This window comes from Pongo pygmaeus, chromosome 19 (genome assembly GCF_028885625.2).
Source record: "Pongo pygmaeus isolate AG05252 chromosome 19, NHGRI_mPonPyg2-v2.0_pri, whole genome shotgun sequence".
NCBI classification, from domain to species: Eukaryota; Metazoa; Chordata; class Mammalia; order Primates; family Hominidae; genus Pongo; species Pongo pygmaeus.
This window is the reverse complement of record NC_072392.2, coordinates 95,708,176-95,727,089: the sequence shown is the minus strand read 5'-3', so window position 1 is coordinate 95,727,089 and position 18,914 is coordinate 95,708,176. Positions and strand designations below refer to the sequence as shown.

The window sequence follows — 18,914 nt, the reverse complement described above, 5'->3', positions numbered from 1 at the left end:
CACTGCAGAGGGAGGGTCAGGGAATGGCCCTGATGCCTCCCCCACCCCAAGGAACCTTCCACCAGGAGCGGCCCCTACCCCAAAGCAACCCCAAGATCCAGCCCGTGCCAGCCCTCCGGCCATGTCCACAGTGGCCAGCCAACCACAGAGATTCCTTTAGTTCTTGGCAAATCTGCAAACTTAAAAAGAGAAAGAAAAGTTCCCCCGTGGGTGGGTGGACACTGGCCATCTGTCACAGGCTGGAATTTCCTCTTATCAGGGATGTCCCCTAAGCAGGGGTTGGGGAGGGCAGGGCCCAGAGCCTCCCTCTCTCCAGCCCCTTCTGCTATCAGCAGGCCTGTCAGCATGCATACACAGCAGAGCTCGGCAGTGAGGCAACAACAGGGGCTGGGGGGGCTGGGGCTCCACCTCCCCCAACTTATGAAATCATCTGAAATAACAAAACGTAGACAAGGGTCTCTGGGGTACAACAGGGTGGCCCCCTGCCAGGAGCTGGGTAGAAAAAAAGCTTTCCCCCAATTCCCTTCTGCTGTGCAGATCAGCTCGGGTCCTGGGGATGCTGCAGAGGCTGCCCCATGCCCAGGCCCTTCAGAGAGAGCAGGGGGCTGGAGGCAGGGCCTGCTTGGGGGTGGGGGACAGGCAGGGAGGGGCACATTCCTGGGCCATGAGTAGAAGCCTGACTAAATGACCCCTTCAGGAGGGAGAAAAGACATCGCACACAACTGTCTGATTACAGCCAGAGGGGCCAGGAAGGTGGGGGAAAGGGGTGAAGGGGCCAACTGCTCCAGGTGCCCCCAATCCATGCAGCACCCACCTGGGCTGATGAGAGTTGAGAGACTGGAGTTGTTTTCTCTTCCCATCTCCAGGCCCTGCCCCAGGAGTCCTCCTGCTCAGGAGCCTGGGAGTTGAGGAGGTCTGGAAGCAGTGGGCCCACAGTGCCATCGCCTTGGGAACCCACAGTGCCTTGGATGTGGCTCCCTCGGTCCTAGCTTTGCAGGCAGCCTACCTGGACTGCACCCACCTCCCAGAAGAGCTGCTCAGATCCTGCATGTCCAAAAGAAAAGACCAATCAAAGAAGTGAGGAAACCAAAGAGAGGCCTTATGAAAGCTTATGACGCATTTTCCAAGGGCACACTCCAGCAACTTCAAATGCTTTCTGAAGCAAGGATGGGGATGGATCGTTGGATCAATGGATGGGTGTATGGGTGTGTGAATGGGTGAGTGGGTGGGTGGATGGATAGACAGATGGATGAATGGATGGGTAGGTGGATGAACAAGCAGGTGAATGGATGGGTGCGCAGATGAATGAGCAAATGGATGAATGACTGCATGGATGGGTGGATGAGTAGATTGGTGGATGAGTGGATGGATGGATGAGTGGATGAGTAGATGAGTGGATGGGTGGATGAGTGGATGGATGGATGGGTAGATGGATGGGTGAGGGGATGGGTGGATGAGTAGATGGGTGGGTGAGTGGATGGATGGATGAGTGGATGGACGGATGAGTGGATGCATAGATGAGTGGATGGGTGGATGAGTGGATGGATAGATGAGAGGATGGGTAGATGGATGGGTGAGTGGATGGGTGGGTGAGTGGATGGGTGGGTGAGTTGATGGGTGGATGAGTGGATGGACAGATGAGTAGATGGGTGGATGAGTGGATGGATACATGGGTGGATAGATGAGTGAGTGGATGGGTGGATGAGTAGATGGTTGAGTGGATGGATAAATGGGTGAATAAGTGGATAGGTAGACGAGTGGATGGGTGGATGAGTGGATGGACAGATGGGTGAATGAGTGGATGGGTGGATGAGTGAATGAGTGGATAGGTGGATGAGTGGATGGGTGGATGAGTGGATAGATAGATGGGTGGATGGGTGCATGAGTGGATGGGTGAGTGAGTGGATGAGTGGATGGACAGATGGGTGAATGAGTGGATGGGTGGATGAGTGAATGAGTAGATAGGTGGATGAGTGGATGGGTGAATGAGTGGATAGATGGGTTGACAGGTGGATGAGTGAATGAATAGATAGGTGGATGAGTGGATGGGTGAATGAGTGGATAGATGGGTTGACAGGTAGATGAGTGGATGGGTGGATGGGTGGGTGAGTGGATGGGTGAGTGGGTGGAAAGATGGGTGGATAGGTACATGGAGCCTATCCAAGGAGTCTCAGAAACACACACATACCCTTTCATCCCAGACTCTCCCCAGGAAAAAGCAGTGTGCGTGGACCGCTACCTGGTCACACCTTGAGATAGCCATCCTCTCTGGAACACTGCCTTGGGGGATGCAGCACAGGGCATCCAAGCAACCCCTGAGCTCAGGGTAGAGACACCAGGAAGCAGCAGGCGGGCTGTGACCCCGCAGGCCTGTTCCATGGCTCCTGCTGCCTGCACCACGGCATGAAGCTCAGATGCACCTCTGGACTTGGGGTTCTGACCAGACGGAGCCACCAATCCTCTGAAGAATGAAACACACAGGGGTCACCCTTGCCTCCCAGCTGCAGGGAATGACGACCACCCAGCCCTTCCTTTCCCCAATCTTCTCCAGGCTTCTGTGCGTGGCTCTGCTGACCTTCCTCCTGTCTCTGGTTATTCTCTCAGCCTCTGCTGGCTCCTCCTCTGCCCTCACCCACGGAGTCAGTCCTGGTGCCTTGAGGGCCCCTCTCCCTAGCTGACTTCACCCAGCCCCCAAGCATTCAATGCCAACAATGCGAACTTCTTTGTCCAGATTCACACTCAAGTGCCAGCCTGACTCACAGACGTGTCCCTGGGCCCACTGTGCCAGGTCCTCTGCTGGGTCCTGGGTATCTGCAGCCACTGCCACTGTCAAGCTCTGACATCTGAAGGCATCTTGAACCCAACGACCGTGCCCCAGGCTGAACTCTGGAGCTCCCATCCCACCTGCCTCCCACCCCATCCCCCATCTAACTGAACGGCCTCTCCAGCCAACAGCTATTGCAGCTAGATCTCCAGGGGCCGGGCCTGGGCCCTCCATTTCCATTACTCCAAATCCACTCATCCATCCCAAACTTCCATCAGTGTTAACCCAACACATCTCACAGCCACTTGCAATCTAAGCCACCACCATTAGCTGCCCCTGTCCCAATCCCTCCTCCTCAAAGCACCAGGGGGCCTGTGTAAAACTTATTAATCTGATCATTTCCCTCTATGAAGCCGTGACTGGTTTCCATTGCACCTGGGATAAACCAGATTCCTGTGGCTCCAGAATCCTGTCCTACCACCGACGTGCTGTGTCACCCTGAGCAAGTAACTTAACCACTCTGCACCTCAATGTTCTTACATGCGAAATGGGATAATAACATCTGTCTCATAAGAATGCTAGGGATCAAATGAGATATTTATTTATGAAGCACATAGTGTTGTGCCCGGTCAGTAAATGCTTGAAGTCTTTGTTAACAAAACACACGCCCCTAACCTACTCTTCAGCTTCCATCCACGCACAGCCTCCCTGGCTGCCTTTCAGCTCTTCCAACGAGGCTACCCACAGAGGTCCTCCCTGCTGGGACCATCCTTTCCCCATGCTGCCCCTAGAACTCCCACTTGTTTTCCTGGGATAGCTCATCTACATTGGGTCCCTCAGTTTTGTTTTTTTTTTTGAGACAGAGTCTCACTGTGTCGCCCAGGCTGGAGTGCAGTGGCACTATCTGGGCTCACTGCAAGCTCTGCCTCCCGGGTTCACGCCATTCTCCTGCCTCAGCCTCCCAAGTAGCTGGGACTACAGGCGCCCGCCACCAAGCCCAGCTAATTTTTTGTATTTTTAGTAGAGACGGGGTTTCACCGTGTTAGCCAGGATGGTCTCGATCTCCTGACCTCGTGATCCGCCCGCCTCCGCCTCCCAAAGTGCTGAGATTACAGGCGTGAGCCACCGCGCCCGGCCTAGGTCCCTCAGTTCTTACACACATGGCCCTCTGATTGCTGTCTGGGGTCTGTCGCATTCACTACCCACAAAACCTTACACGTCCGAAGCACCCAGTGAGGCGCTGTGAATGAGTGAATGAATGAATGAATGAATGGCCAGCCTGCTGTCCTTTCGTCCAGCCCCTCGTCTCTCCCAGACCAGCAATGGGGGCAGCCACGGCTCCCGTCTACCCCGGTAACACCGCTCCCTCTGTGCCGGCCGCGCTGGCCGGAGTCCTTTCCCACGGCGTCCCCGCGGCTTTGGTGTGTGGCCGCCCGTGAATGAGAGACTCATGATTTCCGGCTTCCACTGTCCTTCTGGAGCCACAAAGCATTAAGGCGGAAGGATGGATGGGCTTCCTGGGACAGCCGGGGTGGGAGGCTGGTTCAGGAAATTTTGTTCAGGAAATGGTCAGTGTGGGATGAGGCGCCCGGTGGGGAGGGGAGTGGGGCGGAGACTTGGGGCCTGGCTGTTCTGCAGCCAGGGACCCTAATCCCCACCCCCTTCCCCGCCCACTCCCCAACCCCAGTGCTGGGCTCAGGGCCCCTGGGGTGTCTCCCAGGAACACAGAAGACACAGTAAGGACCAGGGACACAGGACAGGCAGAGCCCGTGGGCAGGAGGCCTCCAGCCAGAACACCTGAGCCTATGCCTGGCTCCAACCAGACACTGAGACCTTGGCCAGGCCACTCCCCACGCTGAAGCAGGGGGGCCCCTTAGAGGCCACTGGTCACCAAGCACTGCGTGGAAGACATGCCACGGAGAGCTAGCATCTTCTGAGACACCAGCAGAAGGTCAGACGTCTCGCGGCCCAAGGATGACTTGGTCCCAGCGTCTATCCATCTGCCGTCCTGCATGAAAAGCCAGACGTGACATGGCCGGCCCCAACGGAAGAGTGATTCGGGAACCGGCAGAGCGGATTTAGTAACTGGCAAACTGGATTTAGTAACTGAGACACTGCCAGGGGCTTGGTAGAAGTCCTCGAATGTACCAGACCCAGCCCTGACCCCCACAGAGCTCAGCCGAGCACTAAAAGGTACAGAGGCCGAGCTGAGCATCAGAGGAACACTGACCCCAGGGCTGACCGGTGCTCCCCACTCTACAGTTTACAAACGGCTCACATTTACTCGATCGCATCTGACCCTCTCCTGCGAGGCCTTCCTTAGATTCTCCGTTCCCTAAAGTAATCAGTTGTGCCTTTTGAAATCAGAACAAAGTAATACAACTGCAGTAACAGCGTGTTCTTATGAACACTGTGATGTTAGCTGGTTAAATGAGGGAGCCCCCAGGGTCTCCCGCACTGCCCCGACCCTGTGTCCCTTCTAGTCCCGGCCCACCCTCCATACCTCCTGTTTCTCCTCTTTCTCCTCCTCCCGAGGACCCGGGGCCTGGGGTTGACCTACTGTGGGACTCCAACGGTGACCTCCAGGAAGAAATGCCCGCTTCTTCCTTCCAGCCGGTAGTGACCCCTGGCTCGCTCACGCTCACGCAGCTATCGCAGGCAGCAGCCGGAACCTGGAAGCTCCTGGGGTGGGAGCCTGTCCCCTCCCAGGCCCTTCCAGCCCGAACTCCGGGAAGGAGCTACATTCATATGGTAATTTCTCCCAAGGCTGGGAGGGGGAAGGGGCCTGGCTGGGCCCTGACCGCTTTCCTGAGGCTGCGCCCACTGGGCCTTCCAAGCCAGCTGGGCTCCTCGGCTGCATCCCTGAGGGATGGTAACAGACTGCAGCGCAAACTGCCCACCGGCTGGCTGGGGAGTGGGTGCCCAGATGCGGGCCAGGGCCAGGGCCTTCGCTTTACAGGCTGTATGGTGGTTTAAAGTGGGCACTTTAATGAGCACACATTTGTGTCACAGTTTACTCGTGTGTGTGTGTGTGTGTGTGTGAGAGAGAGAGACTGTGTGTGTGTGTGTGTGTGTGTGTGTGTGAGAGAGAGAGAGACAGTCCAGAAACACGGTAACACATTGCTTCCCCAAGACGTTGGCCCTGGAGACCTGCAGCCATCCTCACCTGGGGGCCCCAGCACTTCCAGCCTCCCCCAGGAAGGTCCTGTCTCCCCTGGTTTGAAGTTGGCCCCAGGGAAGAATCCTCTCAGAAAGATAAAAGTCACTTCCCCCAGCCTCAGCCCAGCCTCCTACCAGGGGTGAGTTACACCAAACTCACCCTCTCCCTCGCCTCCCACTTCCTCTCTCACTCTGCAACTAGCTGCAAGTGGCTCACCCACCCAGGCCTGCCAGTCTACCACAGAAAAGACACTCAGACTTTGCATTTCCCCTTTCTGACTTGTTCTGGGCTCCAACAGGCAAAGGAAACTGGAAGTCAGCAGCCAGGACCCAGCTGCAGGCCCCCGGGCCACTCTGCATCCCCACCCCAGCCCCACCGGTACCTGCGTTGATTCAATGTCCATTCATCCTCGTTCATGGATCGAGGCCTGGACTCAAGATGAAACAAAGGGGGCCTTGGCCTCCTGAGGCTCACAGTGCCCGGTGCCGGTGAGACAACCTCAGAGCACAGCACAGAGAAATGGCTGCGACACAGACTCGCAGCACCTGGCTGGCCAAGCACAGCAATGCACGCCCACCAGGCCTGGGTCCCTCAGCAGACACATGGCTTAAAGGCTGGTTGGCTAAACCACATGATCTTGCAATTACCCAAGAGAAATGAAAACATGTTTGCACAAAAAATCTGTAGAGCAACACTCACTGCAGAATTCTTCTCAACAGTCAAGAAGCAGAAACAACCCAAATGTCCATCAGCAGATGAAGAGATACACAGTGTGGTCTATCCACGATGGAATATTATTTGGCCATGAAAAAGAATGAAGCACCAGCACCTGCTATAATGTGGGTGAGCCTTGAAAATATTCTACCAAGTGAAAGGAGCCAGACACCAAAGCCACATATTGTACGATTCCATTTACACAAACTATATAGAACAGGTAAATTCATAGAGATGAAAGCAGATGAGCGGTGGCTACGGGCTGAGAGCCCAGAGTTGGGAATGGGGAATGGTTAATGGTGACAGGGTCTCTTTTGGGGATGATGAAATGTGCTGGGATTAATGGCGATGGCTGTGTAACTGTGATGGTTTTCTGTGTCAGCCGGGCGCAGTGGCTCACGCCTGTAATCCCAGCACTTTGGGAGGCCGAGGCGGGTGGATCACAAGGTCAGGAGATCGAGACCACGGTGAAACCCCGTCTCTACTAAAAATACAAAAAAAAAAAATTAGCCGGGCATGGTGGCGGGCGCCTGTAGTCCCAGCTACTCGGGAGGCTGAGGCAGGAGAATGGCGTGAACCTGGGAGGCGAAGCTTGCAGTGAGCCGAGATCGCGCCACTGCACTCCAGCCTGGGCAACAGAGCAAGACTCCGTCTCAAAAAACAAAAAAATTAAAAAGAAAAAAATTTTTTTAAATTGTTCCTGAAGTTATTTCTAAGCAAAACCACAGAATCATCTGAGTTATCTATTCTGGAAAAATAGGATTCATCAAATGAATATTTGGCCAACAACTGATAAAGAACAATGTTAACATCACTCATAGGAATGCTGTGTTCTCTAGGATTTGACATTTTCAGCGATCGAGAATTACTATTTTACTTTATTTTATTTTATTTATTTGTTTTTTTTTTTGAGACAGAATCTTGCTCTGTCGTCCAGGCTGGAATGCAATGGCGTGATCTCGGCTCACTGCAACCTCTGCCTCCCGGGTTCAAGCAATTCTCCTGCCTCAGCCTCCCAAGTAGCTGGGATTACAGGTGCCCGCCACCACGCCCGGCTAATTTTTGTATTTTTAGTAGAGATGGGATTTCACCATGTTGGCCAGGCTGTTCTCCAACTCCTGGCCTCAGGTGATCAACCTGCCTCAGCCTTCCCAAGTGCCAGGATTACAGGCATGAACCACCACACCCAGCTGAGAATTACCTTTTTTTTTTAAGGGAAATACCACTACTAAAAATGGAATGCTATAAACAGAATGATGTCTTTTGTTTCCGAAGTTGATATACTAGAGTGATGTGAAAATAATAATAAAAGCAAGATACTTCCCGGCAAAGTTATCTTGGGGTGAACGCTGCAGCCACAAGCACTGCTGGTGAGTATTCTTGGGGCAAATGGGAAAAGGGTGCAATCAGGAGCCTGGGTAAAGCAGATTGTGTGCTCTGATGGGGGTGGGCCTCAACCCGATCAGTTGAAGGCAACAGGGTTTGGAACCACACTCCAAGATAAAGCGCCTTGGCATAGTAAATATTTTCAGCTGAAGGAATTTAAGAAACGGCAGGTCCAAGAAGAACTCACTGACCTCCCCTTCTCTGAAACAGATCATAAGCCCCTCATGTAAGAGGTGCCCTCCCTACACCCAGCGGAAAGGAACAGCCTCATCTCCAGAGACAGAGGATCTGAGAGGGGCCCCAGTACACAGGCCTCGCCGAGACCCCCACGGGCTCACTGTTCAGCTCATATTTTGTTGCTCTGTCACAGTTTCCCACGACTTTCCACTCTTCTTCAAACCCAGCATAAAAATGTTTAGTCCTAGGCTAGGCACAGCGACTCACACCTATAATGCCAGCACTTTGGAAAGCCGAGGTGGCCAGATCACTTGAGGTCAGGAGTTGAAGAACAGCCTGGCCAACATGGTAAAACCCCATCCCTACTAAAAATACAAAAATTAGCCGGGTGTGGTGGCGCACGCCTGTACTCGCAGCTACTCAGGAGGCTGAGGCATGAGAATGGCTTGAGCCCAGGAGACAGAGGTTGCAGTGAGCAGAGATCATGCCACTGCACTCCAGCCTGGGCAAAAGACAAGCAAAAGAAATAAAACAAAAAAAACCTCCTCAAAACAAGCAAAAAACAAATTTAAAAAACAAGCAAAACAAATAAAAACTGTTCAGGCCTAGGCCGGGCACGGTGGCTCGCGCCTGTAATCCCAGCACTTTGGGAGGCCAAGGCAGGAGGATTGCTCCAGCCCAGGAGTTTGAGACCAGCCCAGGCAACATAGTGGGACCCTATCTCTACAAAAAATAAAAAATTAGCCAGGCAGGGTGGCACATGCCTGTAGTCCCAGCTACTTCGGAGTCTGAGCTGGGACTTAGAGTGGGTTCAGAGCAGCTCCCGGGGCCAGCAGCTGGGCCCCAGCTTGAACCCAGGAAGTCAAGGCTGCAGTGAGCCGTGATCGGGCCACTGCACTCCAGCCTGGACGGGCGACAGAGTGAGAGCTTGTCCCAAAACAAAACAAAAACCGCTCAGGCTAACGGTTTCTCTGGGTCTTCATTTCCTTATGAAGGCTCGGCGTCAAGTAAAACTTACTTGAATTGTTACACTTGTTTCCTGTTAATCTCTCTGTCAGTCTAATTTCCAGGGTCCCAGCCAATGAATCCAAAACCGATAGAAGGAAAGGGTTTTTTCTCAGATTTTGTTCTGATCAGGCCTTTGTAATTTTGTGACAAAGGCCTGAAGGTCTGAATAGGACACAAGGCCTGAGTGAGAGAGAATTCTTCCTGCTTAACCGCCTTCAACCTGGAACATCAGATTCTTCCTGCTTCAGACTCAAACTGACACGCGGGCTTTTCCTGGGTCTCGGGACTGGAACGACACCATTGGCTCTCCTGGGTCTTGGGCCTTCAGGTGGACACCAGAGCCGAAACATGGGCTCTCCCATGTCTCCAGCCTGCTGATTTACTCTGCCAGTCTTGGCACTTGCCAACCTCCATAATGAGGTGAGCCAACTCCTCATGATAATAAATCTCTTTATCTATACACATGTACACACCTTCTATTGGTTCTGTTTCTCTGGATGACCCTAATACAATCACTTTGTGAATATAGCAAAACCATTGAACTGTAGACTTTAAAAAGGCCAAGGTCACGGTATGTGAATTCTATCTCCATAAAGCTATCACTTAAACAGCAACAAGAAGCCGGTGAGCCCTGTGCACTCCTCTGCAAACAAGAGCAGGCACAGCGTCGTCCTTGCCCTCGGATGTCCCCAGCCTCCAGCCCAAGTCTAGGAACATCTTTCATGTGCCCCCTCCTTCGATTCTGTAGCCCAAGGGTGGGGGCGGTCCTCAGCCTGGTACCTTCTCTGCACCTCCTCACCCTCTCCTCACATCAGCCAATGGACACAGAGGTCTCCCCATGGATTTTTATTTATTTATTTTTATTTTTTTGAGACAGAGTCTCACTCTGTTGCCCAGGCTGGAGTGCAATGGCGTGATCTCGGCTCACTGCAACCTCCACCTCCTGGATTCGAGTGATTCTCCTACCTCAGCCTCCCGAGTAACTGGGATTACAGGCACGTGCCACCAAACCCAGCTAATTTTTTGTATTTTTACTAGAGGTAGGGTTTCTCCATGTTGGCCAGTCTGGTCTCGAACGCCTGACTTCAGGTGATCCACCCGCCTCGGCCTCCCAAATTGCTGGGATTACAGGTGTGAGCCACCAAGCCCAGCCTCCCCACAGATTTTCAAAAGGGCCCTGTGTAACACAGACTGGGATCTGCCAAGTCACTAAATGACCCTTTTAAATAAAGAAGGAAGTCATAAACCTCCACTTAAAAGGAGTGGGGGATGGCAACAGAAACACAGCCAGTCAGAAACCGGAAGGATCTCACTCAACTCATCCCCAAGATCTCTGGGCAGAAAGGACAAGGGAAAACCTGCCTCCCAAACACCCCACTCAGCACCCCACTCCCCGGATGCAAGATGCAGCTGTGCATAGCGGCAGCAGTGAGGACCCCGGCCTGGCAGGCCCCCACATCCCTGGCTGAGGGCTCCAGGGGCCAGAGCTGCTCAACAGGACCAAGAGGAAATGACTGCAGGAGCCCCCAGCTGCTGGGGGTGGGGGGGGGCCGTGGTTTCCTGCGCCATCTCCCTCTCCGTATCCCAAACCCCAACCATGCCAGCCAGGAGCCTTGGTGGACAAGAAAAAATTCAATTAAGCCCCACTGTGCTGGGGGACATAGGCCCCAGAGGGAGAGGGGCCCCTGGATTGCTCAAGTTTAATGATAACTTCAGCAGTTCGGTCTCCAAGTTAATTAGCTCTTTCTTCCCCAGCAGTCCTCGGGGAGCCCCACGGTGAGCTGTGAGGAGCCAGCCCAGCGCGGCACAGAGCTGTGAGGAGCCAGCCCAGTGCGGCACGCACAACGTAGGGGCCTTCCCTCACTCCCACTCCACAAACACCAGGGCCCCTCAGGGGACCAGCCTCCCATCCCTGAGTCATTTCTCCTCCACTGCTCTCTCAACAAGGAACAGAGAAGGAGCTTCTAACTGCTTAACCAGATGTAGAAACTGAGGCACGCACGGAGAGATCATGTGTGATATGGTTTGGATGTTGTCCCCTCCAAATCTCATGCTGAAATGTGATCCCTGATGTTGGAGGTAAGGCCTGGGGGGGTGGGGGGTGGGTCAGGGGGGCGGATCCCTCATGGATGGCTTGGTGCCCTCCCCACGGTCATGAGGTCCGGGAGATCTGATTGCTATAAAGAGTCTGGGAGGGCTGGGTGCGGTGGCTCACGCCTGTAATCCCAGCACTTTGGGAGGCCAAGGCAGGTGGATCACAAGGTTAGGAGTTCAGGACCAGCCTGACCAACATGGCAAAACCCCGTCTCTAGTAAAAAAATACAAAAAAATTAGCCAGGCGCGGTGGCATGTGCCTGTAATCCCAGCCACTCAGGAGGCTGAGGTTGCAGTGAGCCGAGGATTGTGCCACTGCACTCCAGCCTGGGTGACAGAGCGAGACTCCATCTCAAAAAAAAAAAAAAAGAGTCTGGGAGTTCCCTCTCTCGCCATGTGACGTGCCAGCTCCCCCTTCACCTTCTACCATGAGGAAAAGCTTCCTGGGGCCTCCCCAGAAGCCAAGCAGATGCTGGCACCACTTGTACAGCCTGCAGAACCGTGAGCCAAATAACCCCCCAGCCTCGGCTATTCCTTTATAGCAACTCAAAATGGACAAACGCAATGTGTTATTTTCTCTTTCTGGACCCCACAATGTGCCCGGCTGGGGCTGTGCTCTGGGGAAATGGCAACTGTGAGGTCCTCACAGACCGGGCCCGGGTCTTAACCACAGCCGCATCTCAGCGCCTTGATTATTACTGAGTGGATGCCGAAAAAGCACTGCCGGGTGAATGCGCGAGTGAATGATGAAGATGGAGGTGGCTGTTGGTGCCAGGGCAAGGCCCCAGGAATCTGGGGAGGTGGGACCAGGCAGTTCAGGTCAACGGCTAACCCTAGGCAAGGCTGGGAGGCAGCCAGGATAGGAAAGGACAGCTAAGGGACTTTAGGCGAGTGGCCTCACTCTTCCCAGGCGGGCAGGAAGCAGGAATCAGACCAAGGAGCGCCAGGTGGTAGTGGCACTCAGGTGGCCTGAGGAGCAGGTGCAGGCTCAGCAGGGCTGGTGGTGCCATGTGTGGGGCCGTCTGTGGCCCCGTTCACTGCCTCCACCTCCTGGACACATGGGCCCATGGCCCCCAAGGCCCTCCTCTGTCCCCACGCCCACCTCTCCAGGCTCCACTTCCAGACGCCAAGCCGTTTTCTCACTCCCATCTCTCCCGTTGCCCCTATATCTGAGCTGACCTCCTCCCTGAGCTCTGATGAAATTCTAGAGAGCCCAGAGGTGCAGCTCACACTCCTGGGTCACAAGGCCTTTGTAGTCTCCACCTTCCTGGGACACTCCATCTTAGAGCTGGGTGTGTACTTATCTCACTGTATCGGAAACTTCAGGAAGGCCCGTCTTGCAGGCTCCTGCTCCCCACTTCCCGCCCGCCACTCAGCCCGTGGCTGCCATGTGGTTGGGCCTTGGCAGCCACCGCAGCTGGTAACACACACTTAGCACCTCTGTGTCCAGGTTCCGTGCTGAGCCTCTTCGGTTTCATCTCCGTTTGTCCTCATAGTGGTCCCTGACATGGTAACCATCATTATCCATTTTTCAGACAAAAGACCATAGCTCTCAGAGAGGAGGAATGGCAGGTCTGAGGCCACGTGGTTCGTAACAGGCAAATGGACCCGGCAGTCACTCTACCCACGAGTGGGGCTCCTCCCTGTCTGCAGACCTCGCTGAGGTTTTAGAGCCTAGAGCCAGTGAGTCTCCACTGAGCACAAGGACACCAGCGGTGCCGGGGCTAGAACAAGGCAGGGGCCTCCCAAATCACAGTCTCGGCTGTGGACCCACCTCGGGACCCCGCCCTGGCTGGGAACCTTGCTCCAGCCCATCCGGGACCCCTTCCCACCCTGAGTCCTGCACTGGGCTGTGCACGGGGGTCTGCTGAATGAGTGAGGGCAGGAGGGATGGTGAGCAGGGTAGAAAGCGACTACGGCGGGTAGGCTTTTGCTGGAAGCTTGAAACATTCCTGGCGAGCAGGAAAATACCAGGGGAAGAGGTTACAGCCCTCAGAAGGGCTCGCTGGGGACTGTCCTGCAGCCCTCTCATCGGGACAGGCAGAAAATCCAGCCCCCCTTCAGGGTGAGTCCAGGAAGCCTGTGGGGGCACCAGCTCTAGCTAGGTGGCACCAGCTCTAGCTACCCAGGGCATGCTGCCGTGGCCCAGAGTTAGCTTAAACCTCATGTATTCTGTAAATAATTATTTATAATCAACAAGCCTTATTCACCCTCTAAGAAGAGTAAAACATTACAGGAGGCACTTTCTCACCAACTAAACACGTCATAGTGACTTCACTGCGTCACTGAGGGAGGGCCCCAGGGTGCCTGGTCCAGAGTAAACTGTGGCCAGGGGGATGGGCACACTGCCAAATCAGCCGGACCTCCACCCCTGAAAATGCGGGCTAAATTCTCTTCAACAGGTTACAAGGAAATTCAGTGTGAACCCCATGTTTCCACCACTATTGGCTGTTCTAGAAGACTGGGAGGAGGGGTCTTGCCTTTTCCCCACTCTTGGTCACAGGGTTTGGGGCCACAACTTGGACTGGGACCCCAATCTCCTTCCTGGGGAAGAGGCTCAGTCAGGGTGTCTGCCAAGGCCCAGCGCACAAACACGGAACTCGCTTAACGTCTGCTCCGGCACTTCTGGGCCTCCCACACTGGGTTCCCCTATCTGACCCCTCAAGCAGTGAGAGTGATGGGGCATGGGGCGCCTCTAGGGGAGACTGGGGGAGCTGGAGCAAGGTTCCCAGTCCAGGGTGAGGTCCTGAGGCATGGTCCATGCAGTGATGCTTCTCACGGGAGGCCTGAGGCGTGACCAGGAGCTCGGAGACTCAGCAGAGGTCTGGGCATGGGACTCTCGGTACGCAGCCAGGGCGAGGGCCGAGGCTGTGTGGATGCGAGCAGGTGACCCTGTGCCACCGGGTGCTATCTGTGCCGGCCCTGTGCAGCTGTCCCCGTCTCACTGAGCTTCAGGGAGGTGAGGCAACCATCCCAGGCACACAGCCCTGGGGGCAAAGGCTGGACCCAGGTGTGTCTGATTCCAGAATTCAAGAGGACAAGTGGAGGAGTCTGAGTCCCCTGAGACCGCAGTGATGGCTTAGTTCCTCAGGATGGCCAGGCTGGCTCCTGCAGCTTTACTCAACCGTGCCCTCCTTTAGTCATCCAGGGTCCCAGTGCTGGTCCCTGAGACCTGGTACTGGCCATAGGGGCCCATCTCTGGCTGTGGACATCTGGTGCTGGTCACTGAGATCTGGTATTGGCCGTGGGGACCTGTCCTTGGCTATGAGGACCCAGCGCTGGTCCCTGAGACCTGGTACTGGCCATGGGGGCCCTTCCCTGGCTGTGGGTACCTGGTGCTGGTCCCTGAGATCTGGCACTGGCTGTGGGGGCCCATCTCTGGCTGCAGGGACCCAGTATTGTCTATGGGATCTGTCCCTGGCTTCAGGGAGCCAGTAGTGCCTGTGGGGCCCATCCCTGGTGGTGGGGCTTGGTGCTGGAGGATCCTGACAGCAAAACCACAGAAGCGACAGGTAACAGCAATCCATTAGCAGAGCCTGTGGCCTGCCCTGGCCGCAGCACCTTCCTCCACTCTGTGCCCTCTCACCACAAAGCCTAGTGCAGGTAACAAAGCCAAGAGGCAGAGAATCTGCAGGAGGACGCACACCACGCCTGCTCCTCGTGTGGCGTCTCTGCACCCTGGGTGGCTGAGACCACCTGCTCCTCCTCCAGGCCTCTCCGTGCCAGGTCTGCGCTGTTCTCCCCAGCCTCGGCTCCCACCTGGCCCCCCAGCTACAGACAGCAGCGATTCTCCCTCCCACTCAATGGGGCCACTGTCCAGCCCATCATTAGTCTTCAGGGCTGGCAGATGACACCGGCCACGGGCAGCGTTTCCTCCAGCCCCAGCACACAAGGCACAAAAGACACCATCCTGCCCCAAGACCCTCCTAGTCACGTGGCGCATGGGAAGCAGAGCCGGGAATCTTCCAGGGCAGTCCCCTGCCCCGGGGGACAGCGTGTTCAAATCCCCGAGGAAATGCTGCTCTTTGGCCCTTTTACTGAAAAACCCTCCAAGGAGACCTCGTACGGAGCACGCAGGGAGAATGGAGATTCTTGTGAGACTGTCTCGGGCTAGCCTGACAGAAACCACAAACTATTTGGATAAAAGCTGAAAATCTGCAGTCACACAATGCTGACCATTCATTCAAACACTCGTTGAGCAAGCACCTATGACGTCTGGGAACTCAGGACGTGGATCGATAAGACACAATCCTCATGTCCGTTCTAGTGACAGAGAGAGAGATGGCACCATCAACCCCGCCCGCTGGGGGCCCCCTTGGAGGGGGCGTGCAGGTTCAGGGCCGACTGCCCAGTGGATGTGCCACCCACGTCCGCATACCTCCTGGTCCTGTGGTGGCCCCTGGAACAAAGGCTGAGAGATAAGAGACAAGGATCTGGGGGAGGTAGGACGTCCATGCACATTCCAGTGGGGACACCAGCAAGGATGACTGTTCAGTGACCGTTCAGATGACCGAGTCACCTGGTGCTTGGAGCCTGGCACCCACAGAGCAGGGCGGGGGTGGCAGGCCCTGCCGGGGGCACAGGCCTGAGAAGGGAGTGCTGCCAGCCAGGCTCGATGGGACAGAGAGTGAAGGGCCCCCTTCCTGAAGGCCATGCAGAGGCCGGAGGTCGATGTCAACAACTCCATCAACGCCAGTCCCGAGGCCGACCCAGAGTTGGGGTTCCAAGAGCAGCCTTGGGCGCTCAGGAGCCAAGATCTCACAGAGGGTGTTCCCCACCCCTAGCTTAGGGATAGTGACAAATCTGGAGTGCTTCTGCCCATGGTCCAACTACTGAACCCAAATGAATGCATTAACAAATCGCATTTAGTGTTATTTATAGGGAAAAGGCAGGGAAAAAAAAAAAAAAGCCAGTCGCATTTAGGCTGGCTGGCCAGTGGGAGGGCAGATGGACCATCACCTCTGCCACTTTTCAGGCCCTTTGCACTGACCTCCCCACCCCCAGCAAAACCAAGGCCCAGCCCCTCCCCGCGAAACCAGCCCTGGAGTCAGCTGGGATGAAGCAACTCCTGCAGGCAGATCACAAACTCCGCTGTGATGGTTCCAGCAGGGAACCCAGATCAGGCCACGGCAGCTCAGGCGCCTGCAGAAGGCCCAGACCTCTGGGTGTTAAGCTCTCTCTTCCTGCACCCCCTGCGGGCCCGGTGGGCAGTGTGCGATTCCCAGGGTTGATGAAAGAGAGGAGGAAGAGGCTGAGCGGCGGCGAGTTTGAACAGCCAGCCCTGGGAGGGGCTGAGGTGGGGAAGGTTCCCACTGCTGCTCTACGGGCTCTGGAGCAAGGCTCCCATGATTCCACCGCCAGCTAGGCAGGCACAGGCCTGGGTGCTGAGTGTGCCAGGGTCTCCGCCGCTTCCTGGGTGGGGGCAAGAGGGACCCTCATGAGCCTGCAATTAGATCCGCGCCTTCCCAGCCAATTCCTCATCAAACAAACTCACACGTACAGCGGACTGGGTATGGCTGCCACCCTCGGGAGCCCTCCTGGGAAAGCTTCCCAAGGCTCTGCTGAGCTCCGGGAACAGGTCCCTACCTGTCCGGGAACCGGGCTGGCACTCAATAAACAAATCAAAGCTCGGCGCTGGAAGGCAGAACTCTGGGACTAGAGTCCCAGCCAAGGGCCACAAGTCCCTCGGGAAGCCTCTTCCCCAAAGAGTGGCTGTGGGAAGCTGGGAGCCTCCAGGGTCGTCAGTCTTCAGGTCTTCCCAAAGCCCAGGTGATATCAATGCCCTGTGTTAAGGTGAGGGCTGCAGAGAGGGGCTGGCGGGGAGGAGCCCCCACAGCTTACCCTGGCCATTGACCCTACTCTCAAGCATTGAAATAAAGCCCTCTTCCCACACCCTCGGCCAGGGAGAGAGGGCGGAAGCCCTAAACATCCGGGGTGTATGGGAAAGGTTTACATGTACAGAGGAACCAGATAACGGAAGCTGCTGGTGGTGGTGACAGGCTTCTTAAAGGGGCCTTGAGACCTTTGACACCAGCAGGGAAGCCACACACTGCACCAGGCCTGGGGGCAGGGAGAACGGGCTCCTAAGGACGGGGTGGTCCCCTCCTGTGGAAGTGCCTCGCATTGTCTGATAAGAGCAGCTCGGACCAGCCGTGGCACAACAGGAAGTTGGGAGAATACGGTGGCCCAGGAGGCTGGCCAGGGCTGGGGAGTGGTCAACCCAGAGACTCTGGTTGCCCAAGTGGGTCTAGGGCTTCCGGGGTGAAAGTCCTTGTGGAGCACAGTGGACCCAGTGTTCAGAGGATAGATCCCAGGCCCACATAAGGCTTTTTTTTTTTTTTTTTGAGACAGAGTTTCACTCTTGTTGCCCAGGCTGGAGTGCAGTAGCACAATCTCAGCTCACCGCAACCTCTGCCTGCCAGGTTCAGGTGATTCTCCTGCCTCAGCCTCCCGAGTAGCTGCCATTACAGGCACGCGCCACCATGCCCGGATTAGCCAGTATTTTTAGTAGAGACAGGGTTTCACTATGTTGGCCAGGCTGGTCTCGAACTCTTGACCTCAGGTGATCTGCCTGCCTTGGCCTCCTGAAGTGTTGGGATTACAGGCATGAGCCACTGCGCCCGGCCGACAAGGCCATTTCTGACATGGAATGCTGGTCTGACCACAGTGCTTGATGGCTTCTGCCTGCAACTATGCCCCCACCTTCCATTAAAACAGGGCTCTCAGGGCAGAAGTCGCATCTTCTCATCCCAGAATGCGCACACCACCCCCCAGGCGCACACAGTGGGTCCTCCCCATCACCAGCTGAATTGGCCCCATCACCGTCACAATGACAGCCTACAGGGGCGGGGGCTGGTGGGAACACACACAAAGTGGCCGATGCAATAGTGTCTCAGACACCCCGACACAGAAATGACCAGGGGACAGGAGGGGCAAGCTGGGAGTCAGCGGCAACTCAGGTCTCCAGAGACGGGCATTAAAAAAGGCGAGCCACACCACAGGCCTTCCTTGACCACATCTCAGCCTAAAAGAGACCCAAGGAGAAACAAGAATCCCACCTTTCCAACGAGGACTCGTATGCTAGATGCTAAGCAAACACCTTCTTCCTTTTCCTGAAAAGGAGCTCCTGGGGCTGCCGGGGGAGTTGGCCAAAGAGAATGACATTCATGGAAACACACGCGGCCCCATTAAGTTTCAAGGCAAGGTGGCAATGAATGGAGGAGGAAAACCCACACCATTATTAGGGAATGGGGCCTTTTACTGCTTCCTCCTCTTCTAATGGGTTTTCTCATGTGGGATCCAAACCAAATTCCAACTCGGTCCTGATCCAGCAGGTGCTGTCCCCACAGCCCCGAACAGACCTGCCAGAAAACCACTGCTCAACCTGCTTCCGGGTGGCACATTTTTCTCCGGGAAAGGAATTACAAACTTATCTTAGATGAGCAGAGAGCTGTTCCCCAAACCTCTGACCAAAACACAGCAGATCTCACATCAAAAAGCAAAGAGAGAGGGGCCAGGGATGAAGTGCAGCAGGCTGGAGGCTGAGTCAGTCCCCAGAGTCACTGGGATGGCGTTTCAGGAGCAGATGGCATTGCCTACAAAGCTCCTAGC

At 55.4% G+C, this 18,914-nt stretch overlaps 1 protein-coding gene across 13 annotated transcripts in view; it reads right to left on the bottom strand.

Annotated features, from left to right (window-relative positions):
• The window catches only part of SEPTIN9 (septin 9), a 218,876-nt gene that overhangs the window by 30,114 nt on the left and 169,848 nt on the right, over nucleotides 1–18,914 (bottom strand). Inside the window, exons 1-3 of one of the 13 annotated variants that reach the window (XM_063656538.1) lie at nucleotides 5,325–5,479; nucleotides 2,250–2,461; nucleotides 815–1,044 (exon numbers count right to left, since the gene is read on the bottom strand). The exons of 8 other annotated variants lie outside the window; for them this stretch is intronic. In XM_063656538.1, coding sequence (XP_063512608.1) covers nucleotides 815–860 — 46 coding nt within the window. In that variant the 5' untranslated portion in view covers nucleotides 861–1,044; nucleotides 2,250–2,461; nucleotides 5,325–5,479. Of the gene's footprint in view, nucleotides 1–814; nucleotides 1,045–2,239; nucleotides 2,462–5,267; nucleotides 5,488–16,889; nucleotides 17,017–18,914 lie in introns of those variants that run through there. 4 more of the 13 variants (XM_054456113.2, XM_054456116.2, XM_054456115.2 and 1 more) reach the window with 4 other exon arrangements.